This window comes from Neltuma alba, unplaced genomic scaffold (assembly GCF_004799145.2).
Source record: "Neltuma alba isolate B1F8T4 unplaced genomic scaffold, ASM479914v2 tig00011956_pilon, whole genome shotgun sequence".
Classification (NCBI taxonomy): domain Eukaryota; kingdom Viridiplantae; phylum Streptophyta; class Magnoliopsida; order Fabales; family Fabaceae; genus Neltuma; species Neltuma alba.
The window spans coordinates 1-20,527 of record NW_021636534.1 but is presented as its reverse complement, the minus strand read 5'-3'; the positions used below and the strand labels follow the sequence as shown (position 1 = coordinate 20,527).

The window sequence follows — 20,527 nt, the reverse complement described above, 5'->3', positions numbered from 1 at the left end:
CCTAATAAGGTTAGAACCAAAACGAGTCGACCGGGATGAGTCGGTTTTGAACACCCTTATTTAGGAGTGCCCTTAACACGATAAGCACAAAAGAAAAGGACAAACGCAAATTTATATGCTTTTGGTCATTTGGTCTTATTTTCTTGATCTATTTCGCGGAAACCGAGAGGCCTGAATTAATGGCAACAACTTCAAAAGAAAAATGCCCAGGCATGGCATATGGAAAAAAGATAGCCTAATATATAAACTTGGTTGTTTCATGTACACTGCGACTAGTTAACTTCTCCAACCAGCAGCCCCTCCAAAAAAAAAAAAAACAGTTGCCCGTGCCAACAGGAGGCAGTTGTAGTTTAAACTTTAAAAGCAGCGAGATGCATGTGACCAACATGTTGTGACATAAAAAGAACGCTATGATCCAAAAGCGTTGATATATCTCATACAGTGTCCTAGCAATCAGCAAAAGCATGCTCGGGACGAAACCAGTCGCTTGATATCACGAGTTAAAATTTCCAAAAGCATCCCAACTGTTCGAGCAAATGCCGAGCTCAATTGGGAAAGCCTGTTTGTACACGTTTTTGGATGGACTCCTATGCCATTTCTTTTAATGATATATATATATATATATATATATATATATTTCAATTTGACTTAAAAGGGCAAGACACTAATAACCTAAATTTACAAGCGAGATCAAAATTACTATCTCCCACTTATAACAGAAGGTTAGATGCTAATGCTATAAGGTCATTGGCTTCTTTTAATGATACCTGATATGTACTTCATTTTTTATATAATGATTTTTTTTTATTTCCTCTTCGTTATAGTTATAAATGCGCTTACGCTTTAGGAAGTAAAAGGACCCTGAACGGCTAACTATTTAATGAAAAAGTAGCTTTTATATATACATAGATATATTTAATGTTTATTTCTATTATTTAAAACTTATTTATATTTTGATATTTCGATTAATACAAATGTTTATCTTTCGTGGATGATTAAACAAGATTTTGGAGACTATCCGATTTGCTTTTCTGTTTTTTTTTTTTTTTAAGGTTTAGTCTAACTCTTGCCCATAATAAAAATACTTGCGCTCCCATGAAATTTATTTACAAAAAATTGCTCAGTTGACAGCATAATCATAATATAAACAAATATTGGAAGTTTGGAACATATCCACATGAAAGACTGAGAAAAATCAAGAGTTCATTTACTGAAGTTTAATCAGGGCTTTTCCTGATTAATTAAGATAAAATGAATGTGAACAATGTTCCTTCATACAATATTGGCCAGTTGTGCATTCAAAATTTCTGCATTCTATCTGTGATTTCCCACTTTTCCAAAGGCCTCAATTAACATCCAATATTTTAATGACAGTCCCAGAATCAACTCGATGCAATGCCACAACAGAGTCGCCAGGCCTGCACAGTTGATGAGTCTTGGCATATTCAAGAGCAAACTCAATGGTTCCTTGTGTTGATTCAGTTTGAGAAGCTCCTGCAGATCCTGTACTCAAAACAGGCACCAACCCACGGTAGATAAGGCTTTGTCTCGCTGGTGCTTCATCACTACAACACCATTCGAAAGAATCTGTAGCTATTATCTGAGGAACTACCACTGACAAAATTGGCATGCCTGGTCTGTACTTGGACACTAACTTAGCCGTCGTTCCTCCTCTGGTTAGAACTAATATCAGAGCCGCGTTTATGCAATTTGCAGTTCTCACTGCTGCAGCCGCCATACTCTCCAAAGGGCTCATTGGGGTTGGAGCAGTTCCCATTTTTCTCTTGAGCAGTTCTCCATAGTTGATGAAATTCTCTGCTTCAACACATATTTTGGCCATGGTTTGGACTGCGATTTCTGGGTATGATCCCGCGGCTGTTTCCCCACTAAGCATCACACAGTCTGCGCCGTCTAGAACTGCATTGGCAACGTCAGTTGCTTCAGCTCGTGTGGGCCTCGGAGACTTCACCATGGACTCTAGCATCTGGGTGGCTGTCACTACTGGTTTTCCCTGCATATTTGCCTTGTGGATCATTACCTTCTGGGCAAGAAATATCTTCTCCGTTGGAATTTCCATCCCCAGGTCTCCCCTTGCCACCATGAATGCATCCGAATTCGCAAGTATTTCATCGAAGTTGACAATCCCTTCTTGATTTTCGACCTGACACGGCACAAGAAATCAGATCAGAATCAGTAGAGAGGATGGCTCCCCCCCCCCCCCCCAAGAGACGGGGTTTGATTTACGACTATATGATGATACCTTGGACATGAGAAGGATTCTTTTTGCGTGTTCCCCGAGTAAATTCCTGACCTCCAGAAGGTCCGAACCTTTGCGAACAAAAGAGAGAGCGATAATGTCTATGTTATTAGGAATCCCCCACTGCAAAATGTCCTCCTTGTCTTTGTCTGTTAAGGTTGGAAGATCAACAACCACACCAGGAAGATTAACGTTCTTCTTCTCACCAAGGATTGCTGAGTTTTCACACCTACACCGAATGGTACCATTCTCTCTGTCACATTCCAGCACAGTGAAACTAATAGTCCCATCAGCGCACAAAACACAACTTCCTGGTTCCAAATCGTGAGCCAACTTTTTGTAGCTCATACTGATCATATTCTCGTCCCCTCTTATGCTATAATCTGTTGTAACAGTAACCTCGTGTCCTCTGTGCAGCTGTACGGGGTTTCCATCCTTCAGAAACCCGGTTCGAATCTCCGGACCCTGTAATTGAATTCCTGCATAATTAGACAAACAGAAAGGCAGTACAATAAATCGAATAAAAGAAACAAAACACGGGATCAGTGTAAGAAGTAGGAACCTTGGTATCCAACATGACGGCACAGAGGATGCCGGTGTTGTTCATGGCAGTCCGGAGATGATCAAGGGTCTGTTGGTGATAAGAGTGAGAACCGTGAGAGAAGTTGAAACGCGCCACGTTCATGCCAGCCTTTAGAAGCTTCTCCAACATCTGCACGGATCGACTAGACGGTCCCAAAGTGCAAACGATCTTAGTCTTGGGCCTCACACTCTCTCCCGCCATAGTTCCTGTCAGCGCCCTCTCCAGTCCCCTGGATCTGATAAATGATATCGGGAGGCCGGAGAGTATATGTAGGTGAACAAGTTCTCTTAGCTTAGGACCCAAGCAAGGAAGGGTTCGAGGGAATAAGGAACGATGCGTCGCACACTGCTGGTATTGCTAAATGCTAACCACTTTCTTTTACTTTTATTAAAAGAACGATGTGAATGCGCTGGGCCATAAACAAAGGAATCGTGTGACTTACAAGTTTGAGGGCATTCAACACGTGATCGATGCTAGCTAGCAATTCTGGTCTTTAATTAATGAGTTACAGAACAGTACAAGACAAAATCAACATATGACTATATGCAAGTCTAAGGAGGAATTAGTCACGATGCAGAGGAGAGGCTCTTTTAGCGAAATGATAATTGGAAAACAAGTTTAATAAGGATAATTAGTGGATACGATCATCTTCTTGGACCATTAATTCTCTGAGTATCTAAATTCAAATATATTAGTATTGAAATACGAGTATAACATTTCTCAAACTTAATGTTGAGATATGTAAAATAATATAAAGTAGCCATAAAGACATTGTTTAAATAAAGCATATTCTTTCTTTTATTAGGAAATCATTTTTTTCTAATATTTATATAACCAACAAATCCTACTCCGGACAAGAGTATTTTCATGGTTTCGTCTATTTTGAAAATTCTTCCTATAATTTAAAATCTTTTTCACAGCCATATCAATATTTTGGCATCCTTACACTCATAAAAAGAATTTGCTTTGGTTACCTGGTTGTTGAAAAACAGTTCAATGCTTCTAAATATAAACTATTTATTTTCAACACAAATGATTTTGGGTTTTAGCTTTTTATAATTATCTTCGAATAACGCTCAGAACCATTTTCGTCATTTCGACCTCTTAAAAAAATTTACAGCCTAAATTATTTTCTCCTATTTTTAGTTTTTCTTATTTCAAGTTTCAACTTTCCCTTTCTTTTTGCAGGAAGCCAATTAAATACGATACCGATTATAGTTGAAACATGCATTTTTCATTAAAAAAAATGATATTGGTCGCCAATATATATGAAAATTAGTTTTTAAGTAGATAAATATTTTTAAAATTTAAAAATGTTCACAGTTGTTAAATAAGTATATGCATTTGAGGGGATCAGTTGATCCATAAACTACTTATACTCAATTCGAATAATTTCATTTTTAACTTTTCTATAATTATTCTCGGTATTTTATTTTAACCTTCTACTTTGATCCTTTTTTTTATAAGAGACTAATATTTCTTTATAATGAAATAACTAATATTAATGAGTTGGTTTTAAAATCTATTCACACGTGAATGCATCATTCTGTCTCTTATATTAAATTTAGTTTTATGCTTTTATCATTTATTTATTAAATTAATGTCTTTCCCGCGGAACGCATGGATACGAATATATTTTTCAGAAAATGGAGGGACGTAGGAGCAAAAGCGTTTTCTTTTTTCATAGGGCAAGCAAAAAGTTGTTTTTAGAGTAAAATACACTTATTACTCTTCTATTTTATTTCAATTGCGAAAATATTCCCTCTATTTTGAAGATATATATAAACCTCATTTATAATTAAAATATATGTTACATAAATCTTCCTTCTATATTTAAGATTCATTTTCATCCATCTAAACCATTAAGTTTGACTTAAAAATTTTTTTGACTAAAATGCCCCTTTTTAACTTAATAATTATTTAGACATTTATATTTTTCAAAAATATGTTTTGTAAAATCAAAAAATACTTCTAATACATGTATTTTTAAATTTTTAATATGTTATAAATTTTTTTATCTAAATCATAAAATTTTATAGTTTTAAATATTTATCACATTCATTAGAAATTATTTACTTTGATTTCTTTTAAATTGTAAGAGCATATTTCAAATACATAGTTTTTGTTTATTGTAAAGTTTAGGTGATATAAGTTTGAAAGATTATATAAATTCTTTAAATTTACAATTCAAAACTTTCAAACATATCTTTGTTAAAAAATTTATAAAGACATTCAGTCAAGTATATATATTTATTGAAAAAAATTGGTTGAATTTTCAATCAAATCTTTTATATTTGCCTTAATTGAATGAAATTTATATAACTATAAAAATATAATTTAAGAATTTATTAGAATAGGGGTAAAATAGTAAATAAAATTTATTTTAATATAATTTCAGCTAAAAATAATATTTTTAAAATATTTTTACAATACTTCTAATGGTAGTAATTAATTGGACTAAACTCTATATTTTAAAAAATAAAAAAATTTGTGTAATTAATGCAAACTAAAAAATAGTTATATAGTAAAAAAATAAAAAAATTGGGAAGGTTGGAAAAGGCTTTAAGGAGCCCAGATCATGGTAGTTTTTTGTGCCAGCCCATATTCTTCTCATAACAATGAGAATGTTAGTGTTTGCAGGCCATGGCTAAAAAGAAACTTCCATTTGCATGCACTTCAGCGCTGTTTAAATATTTACAAGTATTTTTTAATTAGGGTTGACGAAATATAAGATATATATAAAAAAAATTTATTTCATAAATTTTGATTTAAGTAAAATATGTTTATAAATAATTTAAATCATGGGTGATTTTCAAAACAGCAACTTGAGTAGATATGGACATTATTTAGCTTGCCCTAGCCGCAAATATTTTATAATTGCGGCTATCTCTGATTGCATTGGAATTGACATCCACGTTGACTTGATAAGGATTAGGTTTCAAATCCCGCATCAAAGAAGCCTCCCAACTCTTTCGATTCCGTCACCGCGCCTTCAATCTCCGTGCACCCTTGTCTCCGCCGCTCTCTGCATCTGTATCTTCAAATTTTGCATTTCCTTCATTCGTTTAATATGATAATAATAATAATAATGATAATAAGTCATGCATATTTTTTTAAAAAAATTAGACATGAATTGCGGAAAAATTATTTTACTACCTCCTAGCTAGCCATTAATATAAGAGTTAGTTGACTAATTTGAGTAGATTAAGAAAACTAGTTAAGTTAATTATTTGTAACAAATAAGATTGTCTTTCTTAAAATATCATTGCTAATTAAGTATATTGGCTGGAATTATCATTATTGTACGGACTATCTTGAAAAAAATTAATAAATATGAAAGACAAAATGAATTGGGGTTTTATATTTAGATCACAAGAAAAATTAAACGAGCTCTTATATTAAGGACAGGAGTAGTAACTGTGATTCTATATGATACGTTGACTTATTAGCTTGTATAAACCACGACAACCGTGCCTTCTGCTAATCAAGTGTTTCCTGGATAGGAATGACATATGGGTTCATTTTGTATTTGCCACACTACTCGATCGTAATTAACAGGCCACCGGACGATGAAGGCCTGGTGGGTTCATCAATCTGTATACCAAACGACTGCAACTTAACTTTCGCTCCAACAAAGCAAAGCTGTACGGACATGTGCATACCTATCTAGAACCATTTGTCACGTGCAATGATGAAAAAAGCTACACATTTCAATGTTGGCGGTCACCGTTCTCTCTTTCTATTCCATTACTCTCCTCCTCCTTCTTCAATTCTTCTATATATATAATATATATATAATCTGTGTATATATAATTAAAGAAACCGGTATATGCTCAGCATATATTCAGAAGCAAGTTTTGATCATCAGAGAGGCTCGCATGAATGGTGAGAACGAAAGGTGCAGCCAAGGATGACTTGCCGGATTCTGTGTCATTCATTATATATATTTCATCTCATTCGTCTCTCTGCACATCACCAATGGATGAATCGGGCAAGTTGTCTTTGGCTCCGTCCCTCTTTCTGCCCTTCATGCCAGCCTCTCTTGGTGAACGTAAACCCACAGCTCCTCCTCCCTCTTTTTCGTCATTTCATCACACACTCGTTTCTGTCCTAAATCACACCACGCATATTCTTCTTACTCACCAATATCTCCCTTCGTATCTTATTCATAAATTTAGGTTTAATCATAGTTGTTGCAGAGTCCTATTTTCCCTAGGTATTAATTTCAGCACTTGATTTGTTATCTGATGATGATATAAGTTTTTTTGATGATGCTGTCCTGTTTTTCCCCCCCGGGGGGGGGGAATCATCTTCTCTACATATCAAGCTGAACTTGATATATCAGGTGACGCCTCGTACCGCTTTAAGAATTTTTAGCTCGTCTTACTACGATATTTACTGAGTGCAATGTCAGAGGCCCTTGGTTTCGGGGTAATTAAATAAAAAATCACCGTATCATAACTACTACTAATTGGAAGAAGAAGCCAAGCAGGATCTTTCACTTCTATGTTTCATTGTTTCTTAAACATGCATAAACAGGACGAAGGAAATCAGTCAGAGCTTCCTTTTTTTGCTGATTTTTTTATGGTCAGAAAAAGAAAATCGGGGACGAAGGCACAAGCAGTCAAATACTAGGGATTCGCATTTTGCCGAAAGGCCCACAGAGATTTGAAATCTTGGAGGGTTTGACGTTTTGGAACTTTGTGGGTAGAAATTGAGGCACGCCCGGCGCCACCGCAAAGCAAAGAAAGGCCACGTTCTGTCTTCTATCTTTTCCACACTCCCCTCTGTACTCACAACACCACTATTCTGTTCCCCGTTTGTGCAAAGATCTCCCAAAATCCATACACTTGGAAATCACAAAGCACGATTTTCCAGAAGCTTCCATCTTACCCATCCGAATTATGTGCGACGGACGGGACTTCATTCGTATATTAGGACCCTGCCATGGCAAGAGACGACAACGTTGTGTCTTCATCCCTACAGAAGGCATCCTCTGTATCCACAAACCCTGTCCTCAACTGAATTTGTATGTGAATGTTGTTTTCCCTACCGCAGATATTATTTAACTTTACCACAGGCTCAGTAACGCTGATGCGGGCCTTGTGTTAAGCCACAAATTTAATCCTTTTAATTTCTGAGTTTCATCTTGGAAGTGGAAAAAAAAAAAGAACCAGAAAAAATAATTTGAGCAGAAATAGAACTAACAGAAGCTAAAATCTTCCATTGGCGAAAAGAAGGATGTGCATTTTACAACAGCAGGGACTGAGCGGATTCCTCCATGACACAAAAAGAGAACTGGGAATCATACAGCTGACTGCTTCTGAATTGTTAAAGAACAGCAGGCTTGGATTCCCAAAAAGTAAATCCATTAGCCTGAAGCAATCTGGGAAATACAGACCACTAGACCAAAGCCTACACTACTCGACTTCAACCTTAAATTTTCATTCTCACACCAGATGCTTTAAAAAAAAAAAAAGAGAAAACTGTACAAGGGATATGGTTAGGACTCAGGGCTCACAAAAGACCCCGTCATCTCCCGGCGGTTGCCAGGGTTCTCTTCTCGGAGAGCTTCACCGATCGGCCTTGGCCTCAGCTGCCAACTCTTCGGCATGCAGAGGTTGTGCATCATCACCTACCACCTCCTCCAGTGTAGGGACATGCATAAGTTTTGATGGCTCCATTGGGAACTCTTGACCGGCAGGTTCATGGACGGGTTGAATTGGTTTGGGTTTGTAAGTGAAGTTAAGATCCTTGTTGGCAGCCAAAGCTAAGAGTTCCTTCTCCTCCAACCCTTTGGCTGGGCCTAAGCTGCATCTATCCGGGATGTGTTTGGCTAATGCATCCTTAAACTTTTTGATCTGTAATCAAAATCAAGTATTATCAGGGTTTTTTGAGTTCAACACCAGGACAAGGAAAAACAAATAAATCCTACAAATAATATGAACCCTGGGTTCACAGAACATGACGCCAAGAATCGATGGAGAATATGAAAAACATATAAACATCCAAGATCCAAATCTCGGGCTACGTTGAATCTTCTAATTCAGGTTGAAAACACTCGTCAATCTAGCAATCCAAACTCGGCATGCGAGAGCAACATGAACAATTAGTTGAATGCCATTCAAAGCATCGCTCACCAATCAATACTCATCGAGGGTACAAATAACCAGATCATGAAACTTGGAGAATTTATGATATGAAATAATCAAAACTGAAGCAGGTAACGAAGAAAAGCAAAAAAATGGAATGAAGAGGAGTAAGTTAAATACACATACCGTCGCATTGGTACAGCTAAAGCTGCATAAACGACCTTGTGAGCCTCTGTAGAAGCGAAAGAAGGGAAGAACGTGGACGCCAAGGCTATAACTCATAGCCCTATGCTCCTCATTGTTCACCTGAAGGAATAGCACATTCGGGTACATCTCTGCAAACTGGCATATCTGCCATAATACAAAAGGAAATTGATGAATCTGGGACTGAAAGGAAAAAAGTAAGATCTCGCATAATCATGGGATAAATCTATAAATCAGAACAGATTAAGGGTGAAAATACCTTTGGATGGAGGGCTTTGCAACCGCCACAACCAGGAGAGAAGAAATCAACAATGACCAACTTGTCCCCTGCGTTTAGCAGGGAGTCCACAAGGTCTTGTGCCGAAGTTACCTCTTTCATGTTGGGTTGAAGTCCTTTCTCCCACCATTTTTGAGCGTTCCCGAATACGCGGCCCATCTATAATGTTCCATAACAGCGAAAAACGTTACAAAGAGAAGTTCCATAAAATTCCTCCGCGAATTCTTTTTTTAAAGTTTCAAGAAGAAAGATTATGAAAATTTGAAGGATTTGTAAATAAGTTCCACAACTCGTCGCCTGAGGAAAGACCGGCAGAGTAAAGATTACCAACCTGAGCTGCGGTTGAAGCTCGGTATAGGGAAATCCCTTTGTAGGGTGTGCTTTTCATGACCTCAAAGACGATCTTTCTGCCATAAAATTCACTCTGCATCGAGGAAGATGAGGACCTGAGAACTTGAGATTTAAGTTGCAGAGAAGGGGACCTCCTCAAAGAACAAGAAACACCAGATTTGCAGTTTAAGTTCTTCGGAGCTACAGAGATTCTGCGACAATGGTGCCTCTGACTATTCCAAGATGAAATCAAACTGGTCTTGCCTAAAACCTCAGCCATTTAGATCAAACTGATCAACTACGACTGCAATCTAATATCTCTGCTTCTGATCACCAAGGAAGCAAATGGTAGAAAACCCAAATGAAAGCGTCGGAAAAATAGCTCTATCCACAAGAAATGGCTGAGCTGAGGTGCCGAACTATCGGCTTCAGGTGAAGGAGTGATCTATTGGAATGTGCCGCAGGAATTCGAAAACGCTTTTCAATATGTACTGCGTACGACAGACCTGTATTCGTTTTGTGATCGAGAAGATCAAACGGTGAGAAGTGATGATCAGATGGGGACGAGGCGAATAAAGAGGCAGGTGGCAAGGATATGGATATGGATAAGAAAAAATTTGGGGTCACGCAGAAGCCCGCTACATCTATGGTGAATAAAGTAGGTACGTGAACACCGCAGTTTCATACACGTGGCGTGTCACTGATACTCTCAGTTAACCTTAGATTTAGGAAATATGACAATAACTGTAAATGGATATGCTTTTGGATAACGCACAACTCGTCGGCCACCTCGTTGACTTTTGTGGGCCCTTCAACTTAGTTTCCGTCTTTCCGAATTATGTGCTTAGCCCATTGGGCCAATGGGTCACTTGATGGACCAGCCCAGCAAATAAAACCTGTGGACCTTTACAAGGCCCACCTCTCTCCCTTTCTTCCTTTTCAGTATTTGTACTTGATCTATTGGTCACACCTCATCCTGAAAACCAAACAAGTTAACCCGTTATAGTAGTAGTTGGGTTAACGAAAGGGGCTAATTCCTCACAATAGGAGGATACCTATACTTTAGCAAAAAAAAAAAAGTAGTTGGGTTAAATTAAATTAAATAGATTAGGCTAAATAACTTTTGAGATGAGATTATTTAGATATTAAATGAAAAAAAATAAATAACTTTTGAGATGAGATTATTCAGATATTAAATGAAAAAAATTGATCTTAATGTAAATTATTTAGATCTTAATTTATAAACTCGATTTTAAATTTTCAAGATAAGGATATTTCATTCGTGAAGTGATTAAATACTTAAAAATAAATCGAAAAGTAGTATTTCATTTTCCGCTGTGGGTGAAGGCATCAGCTGTAAGTTGAGTAGCAGTATCGTTTCCCTCCCTGCTCCTGCTTAAATTTGAATTGGATTCTCTGACATCAAGTTAACTCTGGACCCACGCAACAAAACAAGACCAGCGGTGATAGGACATCAAATAAAATACCGAATCCTTGGCAGTGCTAATATGCTAACCCGTTGGAAACATGTTCCATGTGTCATCAGTGTTTTCAAAAAATTTGAACTTGTTATAGAATAAGAGAGAGCAGGGAAGAAAAGTAAAGAATTAGAGAGGAGACAATATAAGAATATTTCTCATTCCATTTAAAATACTAGATACCTAATATATGCCCTGAATTTATAATCACAGCTTTATAATTTTAACAGAATTTACAAATTACATAATAATAAAAGATAATTCTGAGATAATATATTAAAAATAATAGGAGAGATATTCATAATCACACTGAAATAATTATATCCACAACCAAAGTTTTTTTTTTTTTTCCTTCCCAATGTTGTCTTCCATTACGAGACGTGCATAATTTATAATTAGGAACGAGAGCTAGGTCTAGCCGTTTAGTGCCTTCAGGTGAGCATTCGACTCGCTCTGATCTTTCAAGACTCCTGCACCCGCCTCCCCGCCTCCGCCTCCCACTCATATGGGGCCGAAGCTATTGGTTCCTTGTTAATTGTTCTGCCACATTTCACATTCTTTCAGCTTCATTTGGACCTCCACTTTTCCATGGTTTCCAGCACTTTCTCACTAGCATGCAGACGCATTACTGAGCGTGGTACAGCCTTAACTTCTTGTCCCGGCACTTGGCAAAGCAAAGGAGGAAACTCCCATCTACATCCCTATACTCCTTCAATATGCAGCAGCATGGTCTCTCTCCTCCCCTTCGCTAGCAGTTCCTTCACGCGTCCAAGAATCAGTGGCGCTATATATTTTCGTCCGCATCGCACTCATCTTCACACCCCACTTCCCCATTCCAAGACTACGGTAATTCCTTCGTTCGCTGCTAAAGGCCACAGTCTTCTCCTCTTCGCAAAGTCTGCATCTCTTGATCGAATGGCATTTTCTTCCCATGCGACTTCAGCCGAAGATAATGGCATAACTGTCAACAATCCCAGCAAGCATCAGAGAACAGGTAAAATTCGCGATGGGAATGGAATACCCAGGGGAAGAGCTTCTGGGGTGCAGTTAGTTTAATCATTGGCACTGCCGTGGGCCCAGGAATGCTTGGTTTACCGGCTTTGACTATCAAATCAGGTCCATTTCCTTCAACAATCGTCATTCTTCTGTCTTGGGTCTATGTCATCTCCTCAATCATACTTGTGGCAGAACTCAGCTTTGCTACCATGGAGGAAGATGGGATCCAAGAGGTGAGCTTTACGGGCCTAGCTACAAAGGCGTTGGGACGTCGTTTTGGTGCATTTGTTGCTTTGGTTTACACCAGTCTGAGTTTTTCCTTGTTGGTGGCTTGTGTTGCTGGCATTGGCGCCATTTTTTCTCCCTGGTTCCCCTGGCTTAAGGCTTCGGTTGTTCATGCCTTGTTTCCGCTAGTTGTTGGAATATTGATGGTCTTTTTCCCATTTAACACTATTGATTTCGCAAACCGGATGCTATGCTTCCTCATGCTTTTCTCTATAACTGCATTGGTTTGTGTGGGAATGTCTGTGGCAAGAACTAACATTATAAGTTCCTTTGGTTATGCCTCATGGAGCCTTCATCAATACTCCCGATAATACCTGTGGCTGTACTTACATTGGGATTTCATGTCATCACTCCATTTATATGTAAGATTGTTGGGAATACTGTACATGAGGCTAGAAAAGCTATACTGATTGGTGGGACTGTTCCTTTACTTATGGTTTTATCATGGAATTTGATAGTCTTGGGACTTGTAGGGGCTACCAGAACGCCCAGTTCAGGCAATTCTAATGACCCTATACCCCTTTTACTTTCAGTAAATCCATCTGCTTCATCTGCTGTTCAATGTTTTGCCTTCTCTGCTATGGCAACTAGCTTGATAGGATATGCCGTAAGCTTGCCTAAACAACTTCTTGACACATGGGAGTTGATATCCGGAAAATCTACCGTTTCTAATGGGCATGGCTGTGGAGGAGTTGGATTGGCCTTTAATTCAGGAGAATCTGGTATCGGTTGTCCAGGAAAGGTTTCCCTCGGAAGTTCAAGGGATTTTACCATGGTAGAATCTAACACAAGACCAACCAACCATTTGTTTGAGACGTTTAAAGTGATTGTGACAGTATCGGTCCTTGCTCTTGCAACCCTCATAGCTTCGTTCTTTCAATCTACATTTTCAAGAGCTCTCGATTTTGCCGGGTTTATGCCAACTGCTTTTTGTTCGGTATTATTCCTCCTGTGATGGCTTACATACACCAGTCCAAGAAGAAACTCAGGTATGGCTAAGTAGTTCAAAGAAAGATAATAAGTGGGCACACAATAAAACTAAGCTCTGACGTCTGAACGGAGGAAAAACAAGCTATACTTGTAGCAATTCTCCCTTTGTATTTTCCTATATAAAGGAACTCCGAAGCTAAGCGTAAGGCCACGAATTAAAATGCTTGATGCCAAAACCTGCTTTCAGAGCATCGCATTAATTAGAATACCAACATCAAGCTTATACGTACATGGACATATTCTGATACTCAAATTCCCGACAGGTTATTTAAAAATTACACAGTCAACCAGATGATAGCTCATATATTTTTGTCATGAAACTTCCATTTTTCTCTGAAATTATTCGAAATTCACTTTAACTGATAGCAGCACTATTCTTGTTTATTATTTTCCCAATGCTAGCCTGTTTAAAAATAAATGACCAAGGTCCTTGGCATTGACAGTGATTCTCTGATTTTGTAGGTCATCAATACTTCCAGGAGGAAATGGGGCCCTGCTCTTGCTTTTCATTATTGCCGTCATTTTAGGAATTTGGCATTAGCTTTGTTCCGTTATGGCTGCTGCGAACCTCCCGGCCTTCACCTCTAAGGGCATTTATCGTGCTTTTGCAATTCTTGGAAATTGAAAAGATTGAAGATGGTTTTCTTGGCGTGCATGAGAAAACGAGCGGATAGATTATTGTTTTGCTCTCATTAACTACGACGTATTACTGTCGGCAGGACCAGATTCAGTTCATCTTGTCCATAACTAGTTTTATATGTTAACATAGTTCATATATATAGTAATAATCTTCTGGCTTCTACATTTTCACTTCCACAGAAAAATATCAGATAGTTATCGTCCAAAATTTATCACAGCTGCGAAACAAAGAAGAGAGATAAAAGGACTTATAATTATATTATATAATTCAAGAAAAATTAAGACTAATCAAAATCGAATATAAATACGAAAGTGAGTTGACGATATTTCCAAAAATGACTTACATTTCCTAGGTAACAACAGAAGTGCAATCGCATAGCACATACAGCATACCCTGAAACCTTAGTTTGCCCTTTCCATCCTTTCTCAACGCCAACAGATCACAGATACCAGAATATTATCCATAACTATCTTTTAATGATTAAAATGATTACAAGTCCGTTGACTTTTTGTACAGTTTTTTGATCAAATCCCTGATCAACCATCTGCATGCACTAGGAGGGATGGCCTTGCCGCAGCCGCTGCAAGGAAATTATGCGGAAATGACCTCTGAAAGAACCGTACTGCATGTCATGGAGCCCTCGCACCAGGTGCAGTCCCTAGGTCCATCACGCGCAAAAAGTAGTTATCATTCCAACATCTTACTCCAGCAAGCCCAAAGCCCGCATCAAGAATGATCCTTGCATGTTTGATTAAAAACAAAGGATGAACACAGGCCACAACTACCTTCCTGACTGTTAGGGCACCTGTGATCGAGAGAACGATCCCCTCCCAGTCAATGAGGAGCATTAGCCATCTGCTATCATGCTACCAATACTAAGCGTCAAGCAACTGACCGTCATGCAGCAGTCTTTACTCTTATTGGCCACGGATTTATGTTCCTTTGGCGGCGGCAGTATTGCGACCAAACTGAATGATCATTGGCTTTCCTTTGAATACATACCCATTCACTAAATTCTGCACTCAATTGTAACGTGCAGTGTTAATCTTGAGCACAACAAGACAAAGAACAAAAGAATTAAGAAATTATAATTTATCAGCATGACTCACGGAAAAAGAAACATGATTCCAATATGGAGAACTGCGAATATGGCTGTAACAATCTACAAGAACTAATCCCACAACTAACTGATTTTCTCATTGCGCAAACTTTACACATTTGATGACAAAAGGATGGAACAAGAAAAATACAAAGAAAAAAATCTACAAAACTGTTTGGACAACCCAAGGGGCACTTACCAAAGCATGCTGAGCCAATTCAATAGATGGGAATGTTAAAAATGCTTGACCTCTCATCCTTCCTTCCTGAAATTCAGAAAGAAATGAATTTGGCTCATGATTATGAGATTAAAAAGAAGGTATTGTTCAATTTAGAAAAAAAGAATAAGTAATTTGGGGATTGTGTATTCAATTTAATAATGAATTGCATTTCTACTTTTGCTACTTCTACATTAATTAGATTAGAGAATTAGAATGACTTAAATAATTTGATTTTCTATTTCCAGTCACTCAAAATTGAACCATCAGCGCATATCAGCAGCAACGTACTAATAACATCCAAAAAATATCAGTCTTCCTCCCCTGCAGATAAAAAGCCAATCAAGATCCTACCTGCATAAGCTTGACCTGAAGAGTAGACCTTGCAGCCTCAGTACTTCCGAACAAGGACCCTGAGGTAATAAAAGAAAGATAGGGTAACCATGTACATAAAGCCTTAAACCTGCCTACATTTTTACTTCGGCTCTACAAGCCTTCGAATTACAAGAGAAGAACTACAAAGTGAACTAGCACGCCAGGCAACTGAATACCGTTGAAATGTAGCTAATATTGAAGTCTGGAAGCTTACCAAATATGAAATAGAAATCATCAGCAATCGCATCTTTGGCCAAATTTTTTATATACAACACAGGAGCTGGATTTCCAGCCGTATAGTTCTGCAAAATCCATCAATTCAAAACAATCAGTCCCATAAGAACCCATTTTGCACCACATAATCTGTCATAATATATCGTTGTTAAACTAAATCATCAGGAATTCAAACAAGCATATCAGAATGTATAACAACATATGATATGATGCTTTGAATTTGGAAAGGGAAGGAAGGGTCAATAGCCCTGCATATCAGAATGACGCAACAGCAAGTGCGGGAAATTTATACTCCAAATAAATCGTCTAAGCCGTATAGGAGTTAGTTCTTGTGGTGCTGTGATCTCTAACTCAACTGAGCAATGGGTGATGGGATTTTACTGGAAGTACGTTCGCCGGTGATCACTACCATCAAAGGCTGATGTAAAGGTCTGGAAGTGAGTTGGCTTAATGGACTTCATGACGTTGAGGTGATTAATGACAATCCTCCTTAGAAGGAGGTTGTGAAAGGAATATAGGTTTTTTCTTGTTTTTGCTTTTTTATTGTATCTTGTTCATCATTTATTTATGATAGATCCTCCGTTTTCATTCCAAAACCCAAAAAAAAAAAGAAAAAACTATGGACTTCCCATTTGAAACTAATTTCAAGTTAATCCGAAGCCACAGAAAAACAAAAACCAAGTAGTTGCCACTATGCAGTCCAGGACCAACAGAAAGCATATATAGCAAATATCTTCAGGGAAGAATATTGCTCAACGGATTTGAGTGAAATATGTTTTTGCCCGACACATTTTTGTGAAATACGAAACCACTGCAGAACATGATAAGAGCCGTAGTGGTGTCAGGCTCATCCATTCGTCAATAGCTACAAACAATGACTATGAGAGTATTAAAAAACATTCAATCCATTAGCATACACTAGATCAATAAATCACTCGTCACTATTATCTTTGTGTAATTGCCAGGATATTCTAAATCCGTACCTTAAACATTGGAAGAGATAAAATTTCCTCTGGAGGTAATTTTCCACTCTTTAATTCTTCCGGAGTCAGAAACTCTTTGGGGCCTAAAGTCTCTTTTTCTGGCTCCATTAACTCTTCCGTTGTGTTGTCATCTTTATGTTCACTTTGAATTGCTTTAGGAGCAATTTTAATCTTCAAAAACATCAAGAAGAACAAATATCAGTACATCAAGAAATAGCATCAAATCCAAACATGAATAGTTTGGCCTCCCCAAAAATACTGTGCGAGCATAGGCCCCATATTCTAGTTAAAATATACAAAAATATAACTTCATCCTGTGACCAATCGCATGAAAATTAACTACCTGTAAGACAGGGTTCCTCTTTTTAATCATTGGAATTTCTTTAGGAACCAACGTGGCTGGTTTTACTCCAACAGCTTCATGAGCCACATCTTTATCAATGGCAGGGCCAATAATGGTTTCATGTCTAGCACGCTTTTGTCCAGACTTTGCCGCTCTTGCCAGACCAATAGAACCCATTTTCCCATCAACCTCCTAAAAATTTCATATTAGTATTCTTTCTGATAAAAAATTATAAAGAAAAAGCATATCAAACTAGCTCTATAATTTTGTTAGCTGATACCCATTTACAAATAATTGAAAATTTCCTAATTATTTCTCAATATGAGTACAACAAGAGCATGATGTCTAAGTATAATTTATATTGACAGAAAAGTTCTTCACAGTAGCATGAACAATATACATTATAGCATATTGATTAAATTTGTAAAAGGATGATAACTAAAACATTAGCGTATTGAGCCAACTTTGAAGTGTTAGCCAAGCTGCACCATCACAATCATACGAATGATCACTAAATAACAGACATGCCCCACAGCCTAATATTTGATAGAGGAACAGAAATCAATCTTACATCATCTGAAGATTCCATCTCCGATTCACTGCTAGAGAGATCCGCAGTTTGAGGTTCATGGTTATAGATGGGGGAGGAGGTGGTGGAGGTGGAGGCGCTGGTACTTGTGCAGGTAAAGGTGGAGTGGGCAGTGCCATACGAAATGGAGCCGGAATATTCATTTTGTTCATTAGGTGTAGCACCTATATCAGAGGGGTGCAACCAATAAGATCATTACTGTTAGGTCCGTAAAACCTAGACATACAAAAAAAAAAATGCTAAACAAGCAGGAAAAAAAATAAACAAATAAAATTATTGAAGCCTCATTTAGCTTTTAAACAACCTGAGTGTAAAAGCGGGAACAGCAATGAGTGCATTTACAATGTTTGTCAGTATATTCCCATCAGGTGGTGGGTAGGCATACCTGCGAAACATATTTCATAATACAACAATTAACCTTCAAGTAAAACTGGTTTCTACTTTCCATAATTGCCCAAATACCTACTAATCTATCATCTGTTATACTAAATTATTAGGGTTTTCCTTTCAAATTGATTCAAGATTCTTTCCTTTCAACAAATAGAAGTATAGATACTTGCTAGCTTTTTCCCTTGCAATTTTTACGCAGTGCCCTTTTCTCAATCTACATAATGTTAGATGGTCAACTTGCCCTGCACACTTGGGCAGTGGATGGGTAACCCCAAATCAATGTAAAAGCGAAAATTGCAGAATAACATGAAGCCACATACTCAAGGTGAGGAGGAAATGGGTAGTCAACACCCAGTCTTGCAGCAATTGGTTCAGAAGGAGGGGCTCCTGATTTAGAATTATCATTAAGAGATTTGCTGACAGTAGCATTTTTCACCACTGATGATTTAGAATCCTTCCCCAGCTGAGATCCACTGCTTTTTTTGCTGTTCTCAATTGGGTTACTAGCTCTCTCTACTGACAAGACTTTACTGAGAAATCTCAACCTGAGAACCAACAAGAAAATCAGGATAAAACGTTCAATCAATAAAAGGGTTTAGTTTTAAATTTTCCATAAAAATTTAAACTTATTCCCATTTATTTAAATAGATTGTCTTTCCATGTGACTAAATCAGGAAGCATGAAAAGAATAGCAACTAAATGCAACTGATACCTTATTTTCAAATATGCCACCAGTATTATCAATTGAAAATGCTTTAGAGGGGGAAAAGGCATAGGATTTAAAGGAGTACCCATTTAGTTGACGATGTGCTTGAGAAGCTAGCATATCATTTTAAAATCTACAAAAGCACAGTTTCTCAACCTGCATTGGATCAAGCAATTAAAAAACACGTATGTATGATCTAACAGTGAAAACTGACAACAAATGTAGTTAATCAAAGGGCAGTTAACTGTTCCATGTCATCAACCCAATAAACATGTACAAGTGACTTGAAGTTGTAATCAGTGAATTAACATGAGATCCAGGAACTGAGGTATATAAATGAGAATGGCCCAGAAAAGTAAGATGCAGATGTTTAAGAAGATAAAATTTTCCATTTACCGAACCATCAAAGAAGTTGCCGACAAGCTCTATAGCCATTTATGATTTTATTCAAAGTGTAAACAGAAACACTAGAGAAAATTCAAGTTGTGAGAGCTTAAATACCTTCCACTAGAGCAAGGACGAATAGAGGAAGCACCAAAATGGGATAAGAGTCGAGAAAGGGTTTCATGAGATATAGCTTCAGGAAGGTGCTTAATCAAAAGGGTAACTGGAGACTCCCCAGCTGAAGGCTTTGACTCTGGTGCTTCGGTGACTTGAAATCCAAACTGGTCCATGTTGGCAATGACAAGAGGATGGAGGGCTGTCAACCAGAATCTGATCACTTCCTCTTCCCTAACTTCAGAAATGGACAGCCTTTAGACTAAAAGGATTTAATGAAAGTATGATAGTAAAAACAAAAGAATTTACCTATACATATAGAATTTTCATCCACGTAGAGTATTATCATTAGCAGTTTATCTTCCTATCTTTGTTATCTACCAAGAGAGCATAAACAGACCAAGCATTATACCCACAACATATGGGTGGAGGATAGACCACAAGGGACTACACAACAGATATATAACAAAACTTTTAAGCCTGCTCAAAAACGATGGACGTGAACGGTGAATGCGTGGAGACTAAGGTAAACGGAAACTCTCGAAACCTACTAGGACGGAAGACGATTATGAGACTCGTGGAGTGCTAGTTTGAGGCGAATCAGTTTCTAGATGGGCGAATATTCATGCACCCAGACTCACCTACGGAGTTACGTTAACAAGATAACTCCATTACACCGACAGGAAAGGAAAAGGCCAAAAAAGGCAACTACTCGAGTAAGAGCACCATTGCAGTTATCTCTGTCGGTCCTATTCTCCTTTTGTACCTCTTCGATATCAATTACATCGCTCACAGAAGATTAGACATAAATGACACCAAAAAATTTAAAATATGTACCTTCAAATCACTTCATAATGAAAAACAATACAATGCTCAGCGGGCTTCAGTTACCGGAGGTAGACGACTTTCCCGGAGAGAAGACCTGCCCGTGCTGTCAGACCCTTGAATTCCCAGTGAACAA

General features: G+C 37.8%; 2 protein-coding genes and 2 pseudogenes across 2 annotated transcripts; 1 reads left to right on the top strand and 3 right to left on the bottom strand.

Moving 5' to 3' along the window:
• Positions 1 to 1,178: 1,178 nt before the first annotated feature.
• LOC114719878 (pyruvate kinase, cytosolic isozyme) lies at positions 1,179 to 3,087 on the bottom strand. Its single transcript, XM_028905446.1, has 3 exons — positions 2,820 to 3,087; positions 2,261 to 2,722; positions 1,179 to 2,161 (listed from the first exon to the last, which is right to left on the bottom strand). The coding sequence occupies exons 1-3, from the start codon at positions 3,039 to 3,041 to the stop codon at positions 1,346 to 1,348; spliced, it is 1,500 nt and encodes a 499-aa protein (XP_028761279.1). The 5' UTR covers positions 3,042 to 3,087; the 3' UTR covers positions 1,179 to 1,345.
• Positions 3,088 to 8,398: 5,311 nt separating this feature from the next.
• On the bottom strand, positions 8,399 to 10,242 carry LOC114719880 (thioredoxin-like 1-1, chloroplastic). Its single transcript, XM_028905447.1, has 4 exons — positions 9,745 to 10,242; positions 9,396 to 9,572; positions 9,119 to 9,283; positions 8,399 to 8,701 (listed from the first exon to the last, which is right to left on the bottom strand). Exons 1-4 carry the CDS (start codon positions 10,021 to 10,023, stop codon positions 8,414 to 8,416), a joined length of 909 nt encoding a protein of 302 aa, XP_028761280.1. The 5' UTR covers positions 10,024 to 10,242; the 3' UTR covers positions 8,399 to 8,413.
• Positions 10,243 to 11,809: 1,567 nt separating this feature from the next.
• LOC114719860 (tyrosine-specific transport protein 2-like) lies at positions 11,810 to 14,033 on the top strand (annotated as a pseudogene).
• A 625-nt stretch (positions 14,034 to 14,658) lies between these two features.
• Positions 14,659 to 20,518, bottom strand: LOC114719879 (U11/U12 small nuclear ribonucleoprotein 65 kDa protein-like; annotated as a pseudogene).
• Between the last annotated feature and the right edge of the window lie 9 nt (positions 20,519 to 20,527).